Source organism: Vigna radiata, chromosome 4 (genome assembly GCF_000741045.1).
Source record: "Vigna radiata var. radiata cultivar VC1973A chromosome 4, Vradiata_ver6, whole genome shotgun sequence".
Lineage (NCBI taxonomy): Eukaryota > Viridiplantae > Streptophyta > Magnoliopsida > Fabales > Fabaceae > Vigna > Vigna radiata.
The window spans coordinates 16,052,080-16,068,274 of NC_028354.1; the positions used below are offsets into that span (position 1 = coordinate 16,052,080).

At 29.9% G+C, this 16,195-nt stretch overlaps 2 protein-coding genes across 3 annotated transcripts; one reads left to right on the plus strand and one right to left on the minus strand.

The window, feature by feature from the left end:
- The first annotated feature begins 5,500 nt into the window (after positions 1-5,500).
- On the plus strand, positions 5,501-8,579 carry LOC106758084. 2 transcript variants are annotated; one of them, XM_014640996.2, is made up of 5 exons: positions 5,501-5,715; positions 6,137-6,372; positions 6,789-6,869; positions 7,318-7,653; positions 8,125-8,579. In XM_014640996.2, the coding sequence occupies exons 1-5, from the start codon at positions 5,577-5,579 to the stop codon at positions 8,224-8,226; spliced, it is 894 nt and encodes a 297-aa protein (XP_014496482.1). In that variant the 5' UTR covers positions 5,501-5,576; the 3' UTR covers positions 8,227-8,579. The 2 variants fall into 2 exon arrangements, with proteins under 2 accessions (XP_014496482.1, XP_014496481.1); XM_014640995.2 differs by having other exon boundaries at positions 5,502-5,715; positions 7,309-7,653.
- An 861-nt stretch (positions 8,580-9,440) lies between these two features.
- LOC106758905 (aspartic proteinase-like protein 2) lies at positions 9,441-14,716 on the minus strand. Its single transcript, XM_014641910.2, has 10 exons — positions 14,103-14,716; positions 13,784-13,913; positions 13,148-13,395; positions 12,685-12,912; positions 11,904-12,066; positions 11,755-11,828; positions 10,970-11,060; positions 10,546-10,621; positions 10,170-10,241; positions 9,441-9,919 (listed from the first exon to the last, which is right to left on the minus strand). The coding sequence occupies exons 1-10, from the start codon at positions 14,321-14,323 to the stop codon at positions 9,777-9,779; spliced, it is 1,446 nt and encodes a 481-aa protein (XP_014497396.1). The 5' UTR covers positions 14,324-14,716; the 3' UTR covers positions 9,441-9,776.
- Positions 14,717-16,195: the final 1,479 nt, after the last annotated feature.

Consider the following 16,195-nt stretch of genomic DNA (forward strand, 5'->3'; position numbering starts at 1 on the left):
TTTGGGATCCTACATCGACTAAAGATAAGACTAATTCATAGTATCTAAATGAATGTAAATTTTATTTTACAAACTGATTTTATGAAATTGAGTTAGATTTAAAATCCACTTCTAAGGTTTTAGTACGATTTGTGAAGCGAAGAAGACTTTATAACTGGAAAATAAGTGGCATTGACAAAGGACACAAATGTAGTAGTTAGTGGAGATTGATGATGGCGTTGATTTGTGTGAATTATGCGTTTGTGGCCCCTTCCTTTCTCCACCTTTCATTAATTCAAACAATGGACAAACGTGGTTTCCTTTTCACAGTTTACTTTTTTTGTGAATCTCTATGTATGACTGAACTTCAGTTGGGGTGGTTCATGCAGTTGCTTTGCTACTTCATTATAAAATTGCTAAGGGCGTATTTGAATGTAAGGTCTCACCTTCCAATGCATATAAGTGTTAATTAATTTAAAAAAATATTTTTTTAACAATTTTTTTACAACCGTGTAATAATTTATGGTTCTTTTAAAATATACAAACTAATAAAATAATAATACATAATCTATTGTTAAAAAATTGTTAAATAAGTTACTTCAACTTTGTATCGACACACATTCAACACCACTTGTTCTTTCACTGTCACACAGTCTTATTCACACACTCCTTCAAATTTATTTCTAGGCTCCACAGTGTTACACAACACTTTCAACAATCAAATATGTTTGTCCAGATATTTTATATCGAATAGAAATGAAAATAAAATTCATTTTACAAATTAATTTTATAAATACTACAAAAAAAATTATATTATAAAATTATTGATGGATATTTATCAATGAATCATAATTTGTCAGTAATAATATATTATTGATAATTTATCAGCTAGTTTTGATGATTAGATTATCCATAAAAATATACGTCTTCGATTAAAAATATTTATTTAAATTGTTTGTGTTATTACCAGTGATTAAGAGTCGTTGGTAATGTTCAAAACACATTAAAAATTTGGAAACTCATTTTTTTCTTTTGCACGAAGAAGTGGAGAAGAAAATGCACAAGAAACTTGGTCGGAACCTATTTTGAAAGGTTTCATCTATATTTTCTTTAACTTAATGAGTTGAAATTGTTAGAAGTCTCACGTTAACTAGAAATAAGATTATTTCATAGTATATAAATAGGTACAAATCTTATTTTACAAATCGATTTTGTAGATTGAATTAATCTTAAAATTCACTTTTAATTCTTATATTTCTTCATTGTGTGAGAGAAGATGGATATGTACGATAACATTATAGTATTACGAAACAAAAACAAATGTAATAATGTATTTTTTCTTTCTTTCAATATTTCTCTCATTTTCCTCCCAATTACTAACATTCATTTTATTTATTACACTATTTAAAAAGGTTATACCTTTTTTTCATTTTGAAATATAAATAGAATGATGATATTTTGACAACACTTTTTGACAACTTTTTTGACAACAGGACACATGTCATCATTTTATTGGTCTATTTAAATTTATGTTTAAAAAATATTTAAAATAGACCAATCATAAACAGTTTTATCAAAAAGTTGTTAAAAAAATGTTTGTTAAAAAGATTTTTTTCTCTATAAATATTATTGTGGAAAGCGTGGCATAAATTTCCACGCCTAGTGAGTGGCTTAGGCTAAAGAGGAAAAGATGGGTAGGCAATGAGACAACCTACTTTTTTGTGCTTTAGTTTTGGTGCATATATACCATTGACTACTTGAATGCTTTATTTCCGTTGAAAACTTTTAATAAAATATATATTTTAGATAAATTAATATACAAGAATTTATATAAACCATGTTTCATTCTTTTCTTTCTATAAAAATATTTTCATTCAATCTAATTTTGTATTTCCAACAAAAACTATTAGGAATTTTTCACAGAAGACGTGTTGTTATTATTTTGTGTCTAATTTATTTGCATAAGAATTTCGGATTACTTTTTCTAGTTTGTTCTTATAGATGGTTCACATGTGAAAAAAAAAAATTTGAAAACATATTGTGAAAAGAAAGTAAAAAAAATAAATCTTTTATTTTTAAGTATGCAAGCATACTAATAATTCGTAATTGAGATATTTAGACTTATTGCTAAACTCGCTATGAATTGGTTAATCTTTCAATCAATTTTCAACTATTATAACAAATATATATCTACGAACCAACCTACTAAAATAGCCATTGCCCAATAATACATGGAAAATATTAGGTCTATCAAAGTTATAATTTTTTATTTGTTTCTTGTTTAATGAGTTTCAATTATAATATTTTTAATTAGAGTAAATTTTAAATGTCTATATAAATTATATCTCATAATAAATGTGATAGAGGTTATATTATTATCTTCAAGTTTAAGAAGATGCTAACCAATTTATTGATTTTTTTAAATTGAATTGTTTTTTTGTCATGAACAGGGACAAGCAATTTTTTATATACGTGGATAAAATTATCATGTATCGTGAATAAAATCTGTCACCATTAATTATTATTCACAAATATTTATTATATCATTTATTATATCATTAACTAATAAATAAAAAGTATTTTAATATTTATTTATAAATAGGTAAGATATTATATTATTCATATCGTGAATATTTATTATATATAAAGTAAAAATAGGTTTGGGTCGAGTTGGGTTTTAAAAAATTAAATATCTTTTATGCGGGTCAAATTTAAATCCGGTTTATTTAAACCCGGCTCATGCGGGTTGAATCTGTGGTCGGCCGATTTGGTCCGCCAACTCACCTACCTAATTTTATTTTTTAATTTATTATTTTATTTATGAAACTTATGGCATATAAGAAATTTATTTGTATGTTTTTTGTGTTTATTTTTGGATGACATTTGGATTATATTGTACTTTTTATTATTATTTTGAATTGTCTTCAGTTTAACATCATTTATTGGGAGTGAAATTTGTTTAAATTTGAGTATAGAAAGTTTGTGTTTTTTTTATTTAAAAAAAGTTGTAATTAAATGGGCTAGTGAGCCAATCTTTTTACCCACCAACCCGTAGTGGGTCGAGCCGGGTTGGATTGGCTCACTAAGTGATGAACCCATGATGAATCGAGTCGGATTACCTGTTTTGATAGTTCTAATATAAAGATTAATTTATATTTTATTAAGTTAATTTTAATTAAAACTAGAAATAATTTATATTTTATTAGGTTAAATTTAATTAAAGCTAAATTTACATTTATATTTAATTTAATTAAATTTATTTCATATTTTATAATTTTATTGTAAAATTTAATAAAATATTATTTTTTTTAAATATCTGCTAGTATTAGTTGTAAAATAGTCACAAATAAAGTATCATATAAAGATTATATATATTGGAACGGTCAACTCGAATATGAATATGTCTTACTAACTTATTCTTTCTTAAATGAAACAGACATTTTGAAAAGAATTAGAGGCAGAAAAAGAAAAAGAAAAAGAAAATAAAATTCCATAGTCTGAATCTGAATGCAGAAGTTGAGAATTTTGTTGATGCTTCCTAGATTTTGTTTTCCAGGTAACAACACTTTATGCTTTTGGAATTTTAAGTAAGGCAAATTCTAAACATTCAGATGGAAAAAGATTAAAATTTAATTAATAATTTGATTTATATGTTTAGGTTTTGATAGGTAACACTTTTAAAATAAAAACATTAACACTAATTTAATGAAAAGATTTACGTCGAGTTTTCTAATAAAATTAAAAACTCAATTAAGTTTTTTTATTAAAAAATATAAAAACTTAATTCAGTTTTTTTTAATTAAAAATTCAATTAAATAAAAAAAATATAGAGATGAAAACATGTAAAAACTTAAATATAACAACAACTAATAATGTTATTAATTCAATTAATAATGTGATTTTGATCTATCATTTAACAAATTTTTTATTTTGGAGCTTATATACTTTGTCTTTGTCTTGAAAAGATATATCAATAGATAAAGAATTATAAATGTACCTTAAATTACTCTTAATTTCAAATGTAATATTTGACTTTTGACCATTGAAACACGTTTCCCACTTTAAAATTAAAAATTTAAAACCTCTTTAGTTTTTTTTTTTTTTTTTACATGGAACAACTGGTAGTTTTTTCCAACATAGCACATTACGCATAGTATTTACCGCCGAAATATTCTGTCTTTGTTTCCATATCAGAATTTGGTATCTTATTTGTCCAATTCTTACTTTCAATGTGACGATTGTGTATAAAAAACCAGTCATTTTTTTTTTATCAAAGTAACTAAATTTTCAGCTGGATTTTTAAATATTATTTGATTGTTTAAATTGTTTAAAAAAACAAATTTCATAATACTCAAACCTTTTAAAATTGAATACTCAAACAAATTTAAAAAAACTCAAATTTTATAATACTCAAACAAATATATTTCCAAAATTAATTTAGTACGTTCTGGAAAATATAATCTAAAACAATGGGATCAAGAAGAATAAGATGTAGGAATAAACTGCTTTTCTTCATTTGTAATTTTTGTCCAGACAAAAATAAAGTGTTAAGAAGCTAGTACTATTTACACTCCCCTTTCTCATTATGTTTCAAACTATCTGCTAACCACACCCCTCCCTTCATCCCATCTCTTTCTTCCAATTTTTAACTTCTATATATATAATGAAGTTTGGGATCAATTCTTTGGCATGTAGCAAAAACGTAGTTCATAAAGAAACAAAGTATATTCAAATTATTAATTTTTAACTATTTTAAAAGTATTATAATTGCAATAAAATCTTATTTTTACATATATATTCAAATTAAAAATTAAAAAATTAAAATAATTATTTAATTTATATGAAATAACACATGATTTTTATTAACAACTTTTTGACTGTGTCATTATTTTATTAATTTATTTAAATTTATATTTAAAAAAATATTTGAAACGCATAAATCATTATATATATAATTGTAAAAAAATAGTTCTTAAAAGAAAAATGATATTTTAACACTATTTTTTGACATTATTTTGACACTACACACGTGTCAAAATGTGATTGGACGATTTGAAATTAGAAAAACAAACTTTGGTTTTTCTCTTCCAAATATACCCCTGTCTCAACTTTTTTAATTTGAAATCGTCCAACCACATTTTAACACGTGTGCAGTGTCAAAATGGTGTCAAAAAATAGTGTTAAAATATCATTTTCCGTTTTGGAAAATGATATTTTAACACCATTTTTTGACACTATTTTGACACTGCACACGTGTCAAGATGTGATTGGACGATTTCAAATTAAAAAAATTGAGACAGGGGTATGTTTGGAAGAAAAAAAACAAAGTTTGTTATTTAATTTGAAATCGTCCAATCACATCTTGACACGTGTGCAGTGTCAAAATAGTGTCAAAAAATGGTGTTAAAATATCATTTTCCAAAACAAAATTTCTTTCTAATATTGCATGCATTTGCATGGCATTTGATAAAGAAAGGCCCCACCTTATCCAGAAGTTAAGTGTAAAAAATAGTGAGAAAAAAAGAAGAGGCTCTTGTTCTCTCCATATCTGGTTTGTAATCCAAAACAACTCACCTTCCGCCACGGAATGGGGAGACATGGCTCTCACTGCCGCTCTTTCTTCTTCTCTTTCTTCCGCCGCCGGAATATTCCCTCGCCCCAATAAAACCACACCCTCTTTCCACTCCTCCACCACCTTCCACCACCATCACCACCACCACTCTTTCTTCTTGCGAGGTTTCTCTTCTTCTCTTCACTTTCTCCTACACACATCCTTTCAATCACTTCAACATATGCAATTGCTTTTGTTACACACCTTTTTCTTTCCCATCTACTTTACAAAGTTTAATTAATGATCATGCATGCATTCATCATATAAAATATCGTGAAAGATGTCAAACCAAAGTTCATAGTTCATGTAGAATTAAAAGGGTTTTTTTGATGGATCAGATCGTGTATACAGTGAGAATTGTCCTTGATTATAGTTTCATTGGTTCTTTTATGATTTTTATTGGATACATTTTATCTTTTCCTTCTCTTTTTGTTTGAGAAAAAGTTTATCAAAATAATCTTAGCATATATATGTATGAACTAATACTACTTTGGTGTTGTGCTAGTTGTGGCATATGTTGATATGTACTATTTAAGATTTTTGCAGTTGCAAATGATGCTGATAGGAGTGAAGTTTCATCTGATACTGGAACCAAGGCATCATCATATTCAGAAGCTGATAAGATTGTTGATGGTATGGACTTTGGTGAGCTTTGCAATGAGTTTGAGTGCATCAGCAGCCCCTTGGTAGAATCTACTGCAAGACAACTTGCACGAGATATACTTGAACAAAGGGAGGGAAATCGAGCACTTGGAACCTTTGCTGTTTCTGTCACATACAAGGTCTTGCTTTGGTTCTCCTTAGCACACCATATGTTCTGTATATGATCTGTGCCACGTTTTCATCAAGAAAACAACAGGCTTCATTTCTGGTAACAGTGGTTCCCCTTTGTGACAGAACAAGGGATACCAGTTTGTTTTCTTGATTGAATGTTTATGCCAATGAAGAGTCACATTATAGTAAGGGGAAACAGAAAGTTTGAAGGACTTTGGGGTTATTCAAATAATGATAATGTTTAACTAGTACATTAGGCACAATAATTTTATGTAAAACTGTAGCATACAATGTTGTTAGAGTAATATTATTATGGTTTTTTATACAAACAAATCGAATGATTTACTTTTTAATTGATATTTCTTTGGACCGTCCTCCTTAACTGAATTTTATGTCATGTCTATGATTCTGTGATCGTGTTTAGGATCCTATCAGAAGTTTTACTGGTCGTGAGAAGTATAAAAGAGCACTATGGGCTACTGGTGCACTAGACAACGCATCTGTGGTGAGCTCAATTTCTAGCATCCTTCTTCTAAAGCAGCAATTAATCCATGAAACAGGGATATTCTGTTGTTCTTCTCATGTTATAGCTTCCCTTGTTTGACAAATGCTTTGTTTTTTTTAAGTTGGTTGGCTGGAACAACACTTAGGCTACATATTACTAGTATCAATAAAGAAAATAACCACATTATATTGAGTTTTTCTTATTGCAGTCTTCATTCTTTTTAAGATAGACTCTTCCAAAGTGGCAAAATATGTAAAGAAGTGAGTGCCTTGATTTGAAGTTATTTTATCCTAATAATTTTTTTCACCTAGTAATACTAGAAAACAGATTAGAAACAAAAATTAATGTGGTGTTTATGTAAATGAAATCAAATAACCTTTCCTAAATATAAGAACAATAAGTCAGTCTTAGAGTTTCTAAAATGTTTATGTGGTGACAGACTGTGCAGGAAATGGTGATGCTGTCAACCAGTGTTTTGAGTATCAAGTGGACAATAAGAGGGAAGCCAAAATCCGTTATTGGTGGAGAGGATTTAATACTTAGAATCACTTCCAAATTTACTCTTAACCAAATTAGTGGTCAAGTCATTGAGCATGAAGAGTTTTGGGACTTATCAGCTTCATCTGCTAGTGCTCAGACATTTTTCTGGACATCACGTGCTCTTTTCTCTGCTATTGAATCTGTCAAAGACTTGGTAGACAATGCTAAGAATTTGAGTAGTAAAATTTCAACCAAAAAAGAGAACTTGGAGATGTATCCTGATCCTTCAGGAGATCCAACCAAGGTTAGTTCTTTTTCTGTTATAGATGAATTCTAAATGCCAGGCTTCAATGTCCTACCTTTTCTCATATTGGGTGCTTTTCTATTTTACTTAAATTGGTTAAATGCTTGATCAGAGTTTATACTATTTGTACCTAAATGAACAAGTGACTTTGACTTCATTTTCTAAATCTATTAAAATAGACTAAAAAGTTGTTTGAATAAGTATATAATGAGTACTTATTAAATTCCATCTCATTTTCTTCTCTTTCAGGTGTTTGTCGGTAAGTTTATCCAAATATGATCAAATTCATTATCCATTTTCTTAAACTCAACCAAAGACACCTTCATAATGAATCAATCAAATTGTTCAAATCTTAAGTTTATGCCATTGCATTCATTATAACAAGAATCTGATTATATGAAGGCCTTTCAATCTGATTAGTACACATGTCATTTTCTTTCTGAGTTGTTCATTGCTTTTACTTTTATTCAGTTCTTCCAGAGGGATGACAGTTTTCAACGAGATGCATACCAGATTGCACTATTCCTGGCAGTTATTTATTTGGTGGTACAGTTTCTAAGGACAACTTTGTAGAGACATCCTTCCTTTATACCAACTGAACTTGTATCTCTTTGTTCTCCACTAGTGTATCATTATAAAGTGTGATTATCAGCTTATACAGTCATCAGGTTGTTTTGTCAAAATTACAAGTAAATATGTATTGCTCTTATTTGTGAGTGTGTCTATAAAAATCAGACAATATTATGTTGGAACTTTTAGCAGGTTCTTCTGGTGCCACAACCTCAAAGGACCATTTGATTATTCTGCAACAAAACAGGCTAACAAATATCCAGGATGTGTGTGATACTTTGTTTTGAAACAGATATATTGTACCTTTTAACATAAAGTGGAGAAAATCTACCAAAATTGTAGCAGTAATTGGTATATGGACTATTCTTGTTTAGCACAATAGGTATAACATAACCAACCAGAATTTTTAAGGTATACTAAAATAACTTCTGAACTATTCTACATAAATATTATTATTGAAATACACTTTAAACTTCTAATTAATTGTTTTTAGATGAATTGATGAGAAGCACTCTCTTATAGAAATTGTATAAGAGTTTCATCCATAACAGTGTGAGAGATACCTACCTACTATAAATATAAAATCAAAGGTTCCTCCCATGGTTGTGGTTCGCGTGTTGATATATAAATTATATTAGAGGTTAACTCGTAGGAACGTGGTTACAAGAGTGTGGAGTTGCATTAACTTTTTTTAACAACTTTTTATAATAGACTATATGTTATTATTTTATTATTATGTATATTTAAAATGGATTGATCACGAATTACTACATAAGTATTGTAAAAAATTGTTAAAAACTCATTTTCCTTCATAGAAATTGTATGAGATTCGTCTACGTGAATGTTGAAGGCATCCCAGTACAGAAAATGAATTAAAAGTTTTATTTTGAGTTTTATTTATTTATTTTATTAGTTTTGAGTAGGAAAGAGACTGAACAATTTAGTCAACTTCATTTATGGTGATTTTAAGTAAAATGGTTAAAATTTAAAGTTTTAGATGGAAGAATTGTTTACTGGGGAATTTTTATGCAGTTGACTTTAAGGTAACAGAAGTACAAAATTACAGTTCAGAAACTATTTCATGAGGTTTGAAAAATGTCCTTCTGATAGATGGAACTCAATCATGCATTCAAGGTGTAATTAGATGTCCACTTCTTCAATCACAACAAATGACCATTACTACATTTCAAAATTTGATTAAGAAAACCAGATTCATGTTTGCAGGTCCAAATAGCAGTGTGATTTACTCAGCAAAAAATTGTGGATCTTACATGAAGAACAGTTTACAATAAACTATTTTTTAACAATTTTCCTATGCAGCAATGATGCAATATCATCACAAAAATGATATTGTGTCCTTTAGAACTTTGTGCCTTTCTCTTTAAAAAAAATTATACAAGGAGACAATTGAAAATAACTCAGAAATCCCTCCCCTATCTCACTTCTTTTTCTATGTACTCGAGAAATGGTTAATTTATTCCAGTGAAGCTTACCATCAAGGAATTATGTTACAACAAATTGAAATAAATACCACCCTCGTTTACACTGTTGATTTAAGAGTTTAGCATTGTAATAAGCATCATTAAGAGCGTTAACACACTTCCAATTATCACGGTGGAAGCTGAAGAAAGATCATGTGCGCTCACTGCATATACCTTTCCAGTTTCATCATCCTTCACTTTGATGCTGGAAGAGCCTACACAACCAACAACACAATGTTTAAGTCATCTTCTAGTACATGTCAGTTCAACAAATTTATCAGTAAAAGACTATAAAATCATGATGAATGCAGATATCATATAATAAATAGTCCTAGAACATATCAAAGGCAGGACCTGAAATTGATGGAATATGATTCTTATTAGCAAATATTGGAAGAAACAATCCTAGCTGATATCATTGGTATACCCTTAAGAAACTTAGCATATAAATAAAAGGGTACTCACAATTGTGGTCAGTCCATCCAATGGTCATGTTTTCAAGATCATATACAACTAACTTGTTTGACAGCACCAAATCTGCAATAGGAAACAATTTCATGTAAATAAATGACAGTCATCCAATGACACTAGTTTCCAAGATGATCAGAAATTCTGAATTACCATCAATGAGGTTATGTCTATAATTAAATTTTACTACAAAGAACAAGGAATGTACAAACATGAACAGCTATCATATAACAGAAACAGAGTCTTCATCTCAGCTAAAATTATATACAAGTTCTTAATTTAACATAAAAGGCAATTAAGAATAGAATGGACAAATCAAAACCATAATAACAAATAGATTAAATCATAAGTGAATTATAATTCCAAAAATTACCTCCAAGAAGAATTATCTCCTGTCCATCCTTACTTTGTGCAATACTTTTTTGCCAGCCAACACACCACATGTTTTCCTGAGGGCAATGAAAAAAGCAAAGGTAATATTAATACAACATCTGAAACACATTTTTCAAAATTGAAATTTTCTTTAAAAAAAAGGGCACATTATCGAAAGCAGATTGCACTGAAAGATAAATAAACCACTTAATTTTCAAGTCCAAAGTGTACAAAGCACCTGGTAAATTTAATTTCCAAAAGGGAGAAATCAATTCAGGCAATGGGTTAAACTTTATGGTATAGTTTCCATACTAAAATAAACTTGTATATTGTCTGACTGGTTAAACATGTAACAACCACAAAGGTTATCATTAAATTAGAATATGTATTCATGAGGAACAACCACTTGTTCAAATTCCACTCACTTTAAACAGGAATAGGTAATCATGAGGATAAGTTGTCAGAGTAAGTCCCTCATCAAAGGTAAACTTGACAATTGGAAATCCATCATCAACACTGCAAAATTACAATGGTCAACAAGTTAAGAGATGCATATGCATGAAAATAGATGTGAAATTGTTGCATTATTGAACTCATGAAAAATTCATTTTGAGAATACATTGTTTATAGAGTACCATCTGAACAATTTGTGTTCAATTACTATTCATGTATTTATAAGACTATCTCATTTGGAACAAATGTGGAAAGAAAATTTTTGTTTTATACTTCTAGTAGAGTTGAACAACCATACAAAAGAATGTTAATGATCATTTAACCAACTCTACTGCTGCTTTACTGAACAAAAAGAAAGAAAGAAAAAGGACAGAGCAATACAACTCAACAAAACCCAACAGAAAAGGAAAAGAATCAAGAAAGAACATCTTGAGGGTAGTATTTTAAGAAAGTTTCTTCAATGCATCCTTGGCTATTAAAATAGTTTATTACTAATATTATCTAAAGAGAGATAGCTAGATCTTTTTTGAAGATAAATTTTGATGACAACCTGGCGTTAACATATACTGTATGGATCTAACAGCAAAGAAAATATACCTTAGTATCTCCCATTCATAAATTATGGTAATGCAGTGCATATGTAAATTAAACAAATGACAAATCAAATAAAGAGGTCATCACACCTTTATATTGAAAAATGATACTTATTTCAAAAGAAAATTGAAGCAAAACAAAGCCACAGAGATGAGCATCATACTTATCATCAAAACGGAAACATGTAAATTGTTCTTCAACAAGATATAATTTCATTCCAGGCTGTGCAGCCAAAACCTATCACAAAGAAGAATAATCATGAGAATTCAAGTAGGAAAAATTGATTTACTTAACTGTTAAAATTACTCTTACCTTCTCTAATATTTGATCATAAACTGTGGCTGGAAGATAAGCCAGGGTTGTACCACTATCTATAATTGCTTCCCTCCCACTTGACAAATCAAATATATCTGTGGGGAGTTGTATACTATCCCCACCAACCTCCAAGTCCTTCAAATTCACATTGTAGTGTGCCCTAAAATAGTCAGTAGACTACAATTAGAACATAATTCCAGTACCAAAACTTAAACTTGATCTAAAACACACTAGAAGAATCTGATATAACATCTGCAAGATAATCAGAGCTCTCACAAAGTTTTGCTGCATTGCTTATATCAGAGATTTCACAATGAATCTATCTTCCTAAAAGATGACGGCCTTACAAGAATAAAATATGCAAAAAAGAAAACTTTATTGGATCAATTTTCACCTCAAGCGGACCACAGAAAACAAAAGGACTTTCGAAAACAATATCAATAAAAACCCGTTACATATTATTTGTGTTCCACTTATATATCTCACATTTATAGTATTTTCAATCAATTGATCAATTTTATACCATAATCATAAAGGTTTTTGCTAAATATATCAAGACAATAAAGAATTCAAAAGTCAATAATAATCTTAAAAAATATTTCCTCTATTGAAAACTCATCAGAAGTTAAATGGAAGTACCCTTATCATTCAATATATACTACAGTAATCAATCAAAGTACAATTATCAAACAACAAAACAAAACAAAACAAAAATCAAATACAGTTACAAGAAATAACATGGTATGGAAACAAAAGGCTAAGACTATTCCGCACATACATTTTTGGTACCAATGAAGTTTTGTTAAATTTTGGCTGCACTACTTCCCCTATGGCAAATACTCCTCCTGCATTATAACTGTCAAGACAGTGGGAAAATACCCTTTTCACCTTTCCAGCTGCAGCAAGTTGTGAAAGCACAGACGCATTTGATTGTCCCAAACCAATTATTCCATCAAGGGATTCCTCAGAACCTGAACTGAGTGTCCCAGATTGTTTAGCTCCACACCTATCAGCAAGTGAATATTCAGGTAGAAATAAAACATAAATGGAATGATGACTTTTTTCTTTATGTATTTACCAACCTAGGAAGAAGCAATATTATAGTTCCAAGCAAAACAGAAAACAAGAACCTAGTGCTATGAAGCACTTGCTATCCAGAGGGTCTAGGGAAGGGTAACCATGACCTTTGGCTCACTCAATTATGCATGTGTTAAATATGAAGAATTACAAATTGCACTCACCCAAAAATAACAGTGCTATTATCTGGTACAGTCTTGAGATCACCATTGGCTCGGTTGAATGTAATATAATCCTTAATATAGGACCCAGTGGTTGTACTTCCATCTCCATAAGTTATGCTGTACGGACAGGCCATGTCTTTTGAGCAGCCAGAAATAGGACCATTGTATGTGGAAGTGCAAAAGTCATCGTTACAACCAACTAAAGTTGAAGTTGTGGATTGTGCAGGGTCGTAGAGGGTTAAGTCCATCTGCAACATGATAATAATATGGTAAAACCTACATTGGTAAGTTATCAAGCATTACAAATTTTACTATGAAAAGTATGCTTCAATGTCATATACACAAGAATATATGACTAGAAGATCACATCATATTTCACCTCAACTAATCCAACTGAAAAACATGTACGACATTTCATGTTAATCCAAAATGTACGACATTTCATGTTAATCCAAAACGTACGACATTTCATGTTAATCCAAAACGTACGACATTTCATGTTAATCCAATCACTCTGGTTCATGAACAAATGGAACAAACATGTATCGTACATTCTACCATAAAAACTTTCAATTGACTTATATTTTAACCAAATGGCATGAATGTTGAAACAGTAAATTAAGCGTGGATACATACACCAAGACCACTTTTCCTGGGACATGTTGTGCAACCAACACAATTCACCCACAGAATGTCACTTCCTGTATCAACCTGCACATAGTAGTCCTTCGCGGGAGAGCCAAGCCCAATTTTTGTAAAATACAGCCTGAACAGATTACACAAACAACATCAAACAAACAAATAAAAAATGGCGACAACCTTCAGAGCATGCAACACACAAACCACACATGATTGAGCGCAAAAAAAAAAAAAAGAGAGAGAAAAGAAAAGAAAAAAGGTTTGCATGTGAAAAACAAAATGTAAAGAGAATAAAGAGTGGGGAAAACAAACCGACCCATTTGAATTGGCACGACCATTGCCACCGAGAGGGATATCAACGGCAGAGAGAAATCTTCCTCGGCGCTGAGCATCGTGATCTCTGATAGCAGCAAGGTTTTCAACGGAGCCTTTGAATTTGCGTTCAACAGGGAAAACCAAATTGGCATTGGCAACCGAAAAAAGTTGCAAAAGAAACAACCCCACAAGGAAAAACACCAATCTTTCTTTAAGATCCATTTTTTGGATAAAGGGTAGCTTCAAGAAAAAGCAACAACGAAGAACAACAACACACGGAAACAACAACGACTAATTCAAAAGCATTGCCGACCCAGATAGAAAATAAGGGTCGGTGAATGAAACAAAGAAGTGAGATAGGGGAGGTACGAAGAAACAAACTAATACAAAATGAAAGCGAGGCATCTTTGATAAACACGGACATATGAGAGAGAAAGAGAAACAAATGGAGAAAAAAGAGGGAATTTCGCGGTTTCAGTGGCAAACGACACATCTTGAACAACATATTTAGAATATATATGTTCATATTTTAAAAGGCTTAACCATAAATAAACAACGTTGTTCTTTGTCACTGTAAATTCTCTCTCTTATTTTTGGTTCCTTTTGCTTTATTCAGTTTGTCCCTTCTTCTTCCTTCCTTGTTCTTTTTCTTCTAATCCAATTTTCATGGTTACTTTTTTTCATTCCAAACAAGCCCCATTGACTCCACCTTGCCACCTACTTATACACGCCATTTTTAGAACAAAAGCTAAACATGCATCACACGCATGGATGATGCATCTTCAACTCTCATTTCGTGTTACATACATCACCATTTTTATTATTTATTATGCATTATTATGACGTATATTCTACTTCCAATATTTATTTTTTTATTGTTAAAATCATATTTATATGAACCAACTTCGATGATCACGTCATGTTTGTGGATTAATTCATACAATTCTTTTTGTTTAATCGATATTCCCAATTAGTCAAAACATTAACATCGTAATAACGCGGTTGTCTTACAAACAAAAGACGTAGCTTAACGTAAGGCACTCTTCTGCTACTAGTTTTGTGGTGGAAATGCTATTTTGGCAATATCCCATTAACTTCATATATAATTATTAAATTTATTGGAAAATGACCTAATTCAAATAGCTTTTTTCTAATAGTGACATATTGTTTTATTAAAATATATTGTTTTTTTAATAGTGACATGTTGTTTAATAAAATTTCCAGTTTTAGATTTTTTTTTTCAATATTAGTTTTCTGTATTTCCAACATATGAGAACCAGATCACTGATTATGGCATGTTGATTAATTATCTTCATATTTCGACTAAAAATAAAAGAAATATTAGTTAAGCATTTAGTAGTTTTGTAGCAAAAATATAATGAAAAATAACAAAACTAGTTCGTTAAATATCTTTGCAAAATAATACTTATAATAATGAATGTTGGGCAAGATTATTGCTAAGTATGTATCGAATTTTAATAAGTATTGTTTGGTATGGAGAAGCTTGTTGTTGAGATTGTTGACAACACAATATCTATATTATTCTGGTTTTTTATAATGACAACACATTAGCTTAATAGCACACATATGTTGTTGGTGTGTTACATGTTCTTATGCTAAATGTTTGATATATTTGTTGAACATGTTTATATGCTGGTTTGCTATGTGAATACATACATATTGAGTTTGTACTTGTTACATCATTTCTGGATGCATTGCACATGTTTTAATGCACGAAAACCACAAACACTTTTACGAACTTATAACTGTGTGACAAAGCTGCAGTAAAGTCGATTCCATCATTAATTGATTCGACTATGTTAAAGTCTTTGTACAAATTTTGAGAATCAGTGCTTTGTGAGGTTTTGAGAAGAAAAGAAATTCAAAATGATCTTACTTGTCGAAGTCAACTATGTGCGCTACATATTTGACTGCATTAGTTGTCTGATTTGAAATTATGTTATGATCTTGTACTCTAACGACTATATTTTCAAAAGTTAGTTGAGCATTGAATAGTAAGTCAACTGTATTAAATGTGTTTTTATTTTGGTTGACTGAATCCTACCAGTTTAACTGAAGTGTTATAACTGTCAT